This window comes from Oncorhynchus masou, chromosome 30, assembly GCF_036934945.1.
Source record: "Oncorhynchus masou masou isolate Uvic2021 chromosome 30, UVic_Omas_1.1, whole genome shotgun sequence".
NCBI classification, from domain to species: domain Eukaryota; kingdom Metazoa; phylum Chordata; class Actinopteri; order Salmoniformes; family Salmonidae; genus Oncorhynchus; species Oncorhynchus masou.
The window spans coordinates 3,371,816-3,379,315 of NC_088241.1; the positions used below are offsets into that span (position 1 = coordinate 3,371,816).

At 45.5% G+C, this 7,500-nt stretch overlaps 1 protein-coding gene across 1 annotated transcript in view; it reads right to left on the reverse strand.

Annotated features, from left to right (window-relative positions):
• Positions 1 to 4,355: 4,355 nt before the first annotated feature.
• crabp2a (cellular retinoic acid binding protein 2, a) overlaps positions 4,356 to 7,500 on the reverse strand; it is an 11,284-nt gene continuing 8,139 nt past the window's right edge. Inside the window, exons 3-4 of the mRNA XM_064947551.1 lie at positions 6,303 to 6,419; positions 4,356 to 5,003 (exon numbers count right to left, since the gene is read on the reverse strand). Coding sequence (XP_064803623.1) covers positions 4,953 to 5,003; positions 6,303 to 6,419 — 168 coding nt within the window. The 3' untranslated portion in view covers positions 4,356 to 4,952. The remainder of the gene's footprint in view (positions 5,004 to 6,302; positions 6,420 to 7,500) is intronic.

Consider the following 7,500-nt stretch of genomic DNA (forward strand, 5'->3'; position numbering starts at 1 on the left):
TGTGTGTGTGCTCACCTTGTGTGTGTGTGTACCGAGTGTGTGTTTTACGAGCTGCGCGTACAGTGTGAGTGTTTGATGGTACGTGTGAAGAGTTTGCAGAATGTGTGTGTTTGGTTCGGTATGCGAGTGCGTGTGTGTCTCTGACTCTTTGTGTGTTTTTACGGGGGTCCAGTGCAGGCCGTGTGTTTTTGAAGGGGGCGAAACAGCTGCCTTTTACTGCCCCAGGGGCTAATAAACAGGCAGAGAAGGGCAGTTATCTACCCCTTTTACTGGCCAGGACGGGACTTTACTGAGGTCACACTGTAACTACACACAGCTGCAGAGGGAGATGAGAGAAAGAGAGAGAGAGAGAGAGAGAGAGAGAGAGAGAGAGAGAGAGTGAGAGAGAAAGAGAGAGAGAGAGAAAGAGAGAGGGGACAGAAGTGAAGAGTGGTTCAGGGAGATTGTTCCTATGAGACTAAGGGAGGGGTTTCATATGGTATCAGTGAATATATGGGAAATGCCAAATTAAATAGAGTCTATAGACCTTAAAGAGGCTTTAGTAAAAGCATAGATCAACCCAGTGGAAGCAGAGACCAAGACAACACTGGATCATATCCCATAGTCCCTCTAGCACTCCACAGTCCACAGGTCTGGGTTTCCCCTAACAGATAAGACCTGGGGAGTTGTAGCTTAGGGGTCAAACATGAGAGAAAGACCATTTTGAACATTTCTAAATTCCTTTCCTTGTATACCTCTCTCTTTTCCATTTCCTCTACCTCTATCACCCTGCTCTGTGTGTGTGTCTCCAGTTCTCTTCCATTTCCAGGTTTTCTTTAAAGATTCTGCTCCTCGTTAAGCACATCTGCTGTCAATCAACTGTACCCTATAATCCCTTTGGCATTTCCTGCCTGTCGGGACACACCTCCTGTGTGTGTGTGTGTGTGTGTGTGTGTGTGTGTGTGTGTGTGTGTGTGTGTGTGTGTGTGTGTGTGTGTGTGTGTGTGTGTGTGTGTGTGTGTGTGTGTGTGTGTGTGTGTGTGTGTGTGTGTTTGCAGTGGTGTAAAGTACTTAAGTAAAAATACTTTAAAGTACTACTTAAGTCATTTTTTGGGGGTATATATACTTTACTTGAATATTTATATTTTTGACAACTTTTACTTTTATTTCACTACATTCCTAAATAAAATATAGTACTTTTTACTCCACACACTTTCTCTGACAACCAAAAGTACTCATTACAGTTTGAATGCTTAGCAGGAGAGGAAAATAGTCAAATTCACGCACTTATCAAGAGAACACGTGGTCATCCCTACTGCCTCCGTCCTGGCAGACTCCCTAAACACAAATGCATCTTTTGTAAATAATGTCTGAGTGTTGGAGTGTGCCCCTGACTATCTGAAAATGTTAAAAACAAGACAATTGTTCTGTCTGCTTTGCTAAATAATAGGAATTTTAAAGGATTTATACTTTTACTTTTGATACTTAAGTCTTTTTTTAGCAATTACATTTACTTTTGATACTTAAGTATATTTAAAACCAAATACTATTTTACTGGCCTACTTTCACATTTACTTGAGTAACTTTCTATTAAGGTATCTATACTTTTACTCAAGTATGACAATTGGGTACGTTTTCCACCACTCTGTGTGTGTGTGTGTGTGTGTGTGTGTGTGTGTGTGTGTGTGTGTGTGTGTGTGTGTGTGTGTGTGTGTGTGTGTGTGTGTGTGTGTGTGTGTGTGTGTGTGTGTGTGTGTGTGTGTGTGTGTGTGTGTGTGTGTGTGTGTGTGTGTGTGTTGGAACTGCTAACAGAAGTAGGGAAACTTCCAGAAATATGTTGAACCTAAATATCCAGCACCAGAGCACTGGCAATGCCCGGCACTGTTACCATGTGGAACTCCAACCAGGCCAACACAGGTAATAGGACTGATACATCCTCTGGGATCAATATGTAAAGCTATACTCTACAGTTATCTCTAGGAGAGCCAGGAAGACTCTGCTCAGATCTGTGAAACAGCTCTCACAGTGAGAGAGTGAATGGAGAAGGGAGAGAGAGAGAGAAGAGAGGATGAATGGAGAAGGGGGAGAGAGAAGAGAGGATGACTGGAGAAGGGGGAGAGAGAGAAGAGAGGATGAAGGGAGAAGGGGGAGAGAGAGAGGAGAGGATGACTGGAGAAGGGGGAGAGAGAAGAGAGGATGAATGGAGAAGGGGGTGAGAAAGAGGAGAGGATGACTGGAGAAGGGGGAGAGAGAGAGAAGAGAGGATGACTGGAGAAGGGGGAGAGAGAAGAGAGGATGACTGGAGAAGGGGGAGAGAGAAGAGAGGATGACTGGAGAAGGGGGAGAGAGAGAAGAGGGGATGACTGGAGAAGGGGGAGAGAGAAGAGAGGATGAATGGAGAAGGGGGAGAGAGAGAGAGAGGATGACTGAGAAGGGGGAGAGAGAGAGAGGATGAATGGAGAAGGGGGAGAGAGAGAAGAGAGGATGACTGGAGAAGGGGGAGAGAGAGAGAAGAGAGGATGACTGGAGAAGGGGGAGAGAGAGAGAAGAGAGGATGACTGGAGAAGGGGGAGAGAGAGAAGAGAGGATGAATGGAGAAGGGGGAGAGAGAGAAGAGAGGATGACTGGAGAAGGGGGAGAGAGAGAAGAGAGAGGATGGCTGGAGAAGGGGGGAGAGAGAAGAGAGGATGAATGGAGAAGGGGGAGAGAGAGAGAGAGGATGACTGGAGAAGGGGGAGAGAGAAGAGAGGATGACTGGAGAAGGGGGAGAGAGAGAAGAGAGGATGACTGGAGAAGGGGGAGAGAGAGAAGAGAGAGGATGGCTGGAGAAGGGGGGAGAGAGAAGAGAGGATGAATGGAGAAGGGGGAGAGAGAGAGAGGATGAATGGAGAAGGGGGAGAGAGAAGAGAGGATGACTGGAGAAGGGGGAGAGAGAGAGAAGAGAGGAAGACTGGAGAAGGGGGAGAGAGAGAAGAGAGGATGAATGGAGAAGGGGGAGAGAGAGAAGAGAGGATGACTGGAGAAGGGGGAGAGAGAGAAGAGAGGATGACTGGAGAAAGGGGGAGAGAGAAGAGAGGATGAATGGAGAAGGGGGAGAGAGAGAGGATGAATGGAGAAGGGGGAGAGAGAGAGAGGATGAATGGAGAAGGGGGAAAGAGAGAGAGAGGATGAATGGAGAAGGGGGAGAGAGAGAGAGAGAGAGGATGAATGGAGAAGGGGGAGAGAAAGAAGAGAGGATGAATGGAGAAGGGGGAGAGAGAGAAGAGAGGATGAATGGAGAAAAGTGAGAAAGAAAGGAGTGGAGAAAGGAGGGCATTTGGTAGAGAGATGATTGACAGAGAGAGAAAGACAGGAGGGATGGGGAGAAGGAAAAAGGGAGAGTCTCGAGGGGGCGGAGAGACAGACAAGTTATTCTTGTTGCAGACAGCTGAGACAAAGTCTAAAATAAGATGTGTACTAGCTAGGGCTGTGACGGTCATGCAATTTTGGATGATGCTAATTGGCCAGCCAAATGACCACCGTCTCCCTAATAACCGTTCAAGTAGCAAATAATACAAAATATATTGGTATTTATTTATTTATTTTTGACACATTTTCTCCCCCTCTGCTCCTGACTGCATGTGCTTAGAATGATTCATTATATTTCTATGTGTGTTGTTGCTGCATTGTTGGGGCGTTGGCACCCCAAGACTTGTTTGCTACAACACCTTTCAGCAAGGAGCAACAAAGTTTCATCACATTTTTAAGAATCCATATTACCGCGGAAACAGACTCAGCTGCAGGACTGCCCGGCCATTCTATTTATTTTTTAAACGATTATGACAGTTGTTTAACTTTTATGACGGTCTTCATCCATTTAGACGCCAACGGTGAGTTACAGTTATACTCACAAACCATAAAGCGGTATTTACCAGTAAAATCTTAGTCCTTGAGTATTTACAGATGAAAGATCACCCTGTCTGTTGCCGGAGAATGTTCCTGCACTGCAGGAAATCTAAAACTTGTTGTGTGGTTGAGGTTTAAAAGGGCTTCTGAAGTTTGTCATTTCCACTTTAAAATTTCAGACTTGATTTTTCCTTATGAAAAATGTACCAACTATTAGTCATAATCCAGATAATAATTCACATTTCCTGTTTCTGCAGGATTATTTTCCTACTGTAGCAAACTGGCTCAAATTAAGATCCTACATCTGTACTGTTTGTGTGTGTGAGCTAGTAAGTGTGAGCATGCGTTCATGTGAGTGTCATAATGCGCGTGCGTGTGTGTGTGTGTGTGTGTGTGTGTGTGTGTGTGTGTGTGTGTGTGTGTGTGTGTGTGTGTGTGTGTGTGTGTGTGTGTGTGTGTGTGTGTGTGTGATACCAAAAACCCAAACCGTATGGAGTCAACATCGTGTTTTATTGTCTTCTCATAGAAGCATCATTTCCTATGATCAGATTTTATATAAAAGAGACAAAGTAAAAACCATAGCAACACGGTATCAGATCTAGTGTAATAAATATACAACTTTATGGACTTAGAGATAAGAGGGAAGAGAGAAGGAGAGAGAGAACGGACACAAAGTAACAGACCTTATAACTGGAAGAGCTCATACATCGGTTTACACAACTACACATATAGTCAGACACTGATACACACACTTAGACCTACTCCACTGACTAGCACGTACACACACACACACACACATACACACACACACACACACACATGGATCAACAACCTTGCACGTACAAAGACTCAGAAGAAGACACAATTTCAGGTTTACGACCTCACTGAGTAAGTGGACAGAACATTGGCAAGACTGACTTTAATAGATATAGGTCAACTAGACTGGGTTCAATCCCATGGATTTGTGACAGATATACTGGAGTTTAACTAGATTCTACAAGCTGATTTCGCCCTGCCCATTCTGGCTGGGGGTTTGTGGAGTGAGTGAGTGGTGAGAGAGATGGAAGGATGAAGAGTTGTCTTCTCTTTCACTCTCGTACGTAGACTCTGGTGCACACCACATCGTCTGCACTCATGGTCTGGAATGAGAGGAATTTATAGATGTATTTAATATAGGTATTCATATCCAAGGAATTTATAAAGATGTGCAGTATTCAATAGAAGCATTCATATCCAACATTAACACCGTCTCAATCTATCCTGTTCAGTCCCTGTCTGTGACTGTGTCTCTTCCAACAAGAGGTGTCCTGAACGACTCCTTATGGTTCTGTATTACAACGTTTTGGCCTTTTTTACCATGAAAACCATACGATTTTAGATCTAAGTTGACTAATTGAATTAGAAGCCAAACACTCAGCATGAGAGATGGAATGATCAGAGACAGACCACATATTGTGCAATGCATCAGATGCACTTGTTCATGGTCCTTGACAAATGGGAAAACAAACTGATTCCAGGAAACGAGGGAGTTGTCTCTGGTTTGACGGGTTCACTTGTGTTCGCTCTAACGACGCGTCCTTTTACAGAGTGGCAGTTTTCATTTTCAGCTTCATGTCACTCCACACAGTGGCACACATGATGATCATTAGCTGTACCCTAACCCTAACTAAATCAGTCAGATAAACACTCCACACAGTGGCACACATGATGATCATTAGCTGTACCCTAACCCCAACTAAATCAGTCAGATAAACACTCCACACAGTGGCACACATGATGATCATTAGCTGTACCCTAACCCCAACTAAATCAGTCAGATAAACACTCCACACAGTGGCACACATGATGATCATTAGCTGTACCCTAACCCCAACTAAATCAGTCAGATAAACACTCCACACAGTGGCACACATGATGATCATTAGCTGTACCCTAACCCCAACTAAATCAGTCAGATAAACACTCCAAACAGCCTACCCGATCGCTCGGAGGCACCCGCATGGTCCTAAAGCTCACCGTTGCCACGTTTTGTATCACATTGCAATGATAAAACTGGGGGGGACAAAAATGCAATTTCTGAATGAAATTGAAAGTTATACCCCTGGTTCCAGTAGACCTAAATGGTTTATCTTCCTCCTCTTCCCCTCCCTCCCTCCCTCCCTCCCTCCCTCCCTCCCTCGTTAACACTGATCTGAATGGAGTGGAGGGATGACTATCGTATTAAGGAAAAACTTCCTGGCCCCACGGTGTGTAGGCTCCAGTAGATGGGTGTTACACATTGGTAGTGGATAAGGTGAGTCCTCCCTTATTTGTGTGGAAGGAAAATGACTGAGATCCTCAAGCATACTGTGTTCAAAATATATCACTGGACGGTTGTACAGTACAATGCCTCTAACTATGGTTGATTGACAGGACAGGTAGCCAGTAGAGAGTCTTACCAGGATGAGCTCGCCGTCATTGGTTATCTCTCGGGTCCAGGCGGTCTTAGGCCCCTCCCCTTTCTGCAGAGTCTGCTCACAGCTGATCTTACTGTCTGTCTCCCACTTTGGAAGACTCTGAGACAGACAGACAGACAGACAGACAGACAGACAGACAGACAGACAGGCAGACAGACAGACAGACAGACAGACAGACAGACAGACAGACAGACAGACAGACAGACAGACAGACACAGACAGACAGACAGACAGACAGACAGACAGACAGACAGACAGACAGACAGACAGACAGACAGACAGACAGACAGACAGACAGACAGACAGACATGCAATACAGTTAGATGAGCATCAGAGAGATGAAAGTCATGTTTTGGACAGATAGGCGGGTGGAGAATGGATGGATGGATAGAACAATAATTGGTAAGAGTGAGAGAAAAAGAGGGAGGTGACCTAGTGTGTATGCTATTGCATGGCCTCTGGGGGGAGAGAGAAGGAGGAAAGGAGAGGGGGAATATCTAGGAGATGATAATGTGTGATGTGCTCATCGTTAGTAGAGAGAGGTTCTGGGTGTTTGTCTGTTTCCTCTGGAGACAGCCAAGCAGAGGCCATCAGAGGGAGAGTTTGATAGAGACTTACACATGGCAAAAATGAATGATGGAGGGAGGGAGGGAGGGAGGGAGGGAGGGAGGGAGGGAGGGAGGGAGGGAGGGAGGGAGGGAGGGAGGGAGGGAGGGAGGGAGGGAGGGAGGGAGGGAGGGAGGGAGGGAGGGAGGGAGTTCAGATGTGACAGAAGTGAAGAGTGGTTCAGGGAGATTGTTCCTATGAGACTAAGGGAGGGGTTTCATATGGTATCAGTGAATATATGGGAAATGCCAAATTAAATAGAGTCTGTAGACCTTAAAGAGGCATTAGTAAAAGCATAGATCAACCCAGTGGAAGCAGAGACCAAGCCAACACTGGATCATATCCCATAGTCCCTCTAACACTCCACAGTCCACAGGTCTGGGTTTCGCCTAACAGATAAAACCTGGGGAGTTGTAGCTTAGGGGTCAAACATGAGTCGAGGCTTTCATTCGGGACAGTGGATAGGGTGTGGGACAGAGAAGAATGTGAGTACAGCGGTGTGTGTGTGTGTGTGTGTGTGTGTGTGTGTGTGTGTGTGTGTGTGTGTGTGTGTGTGTGTGTGTGTGTGTGTGTG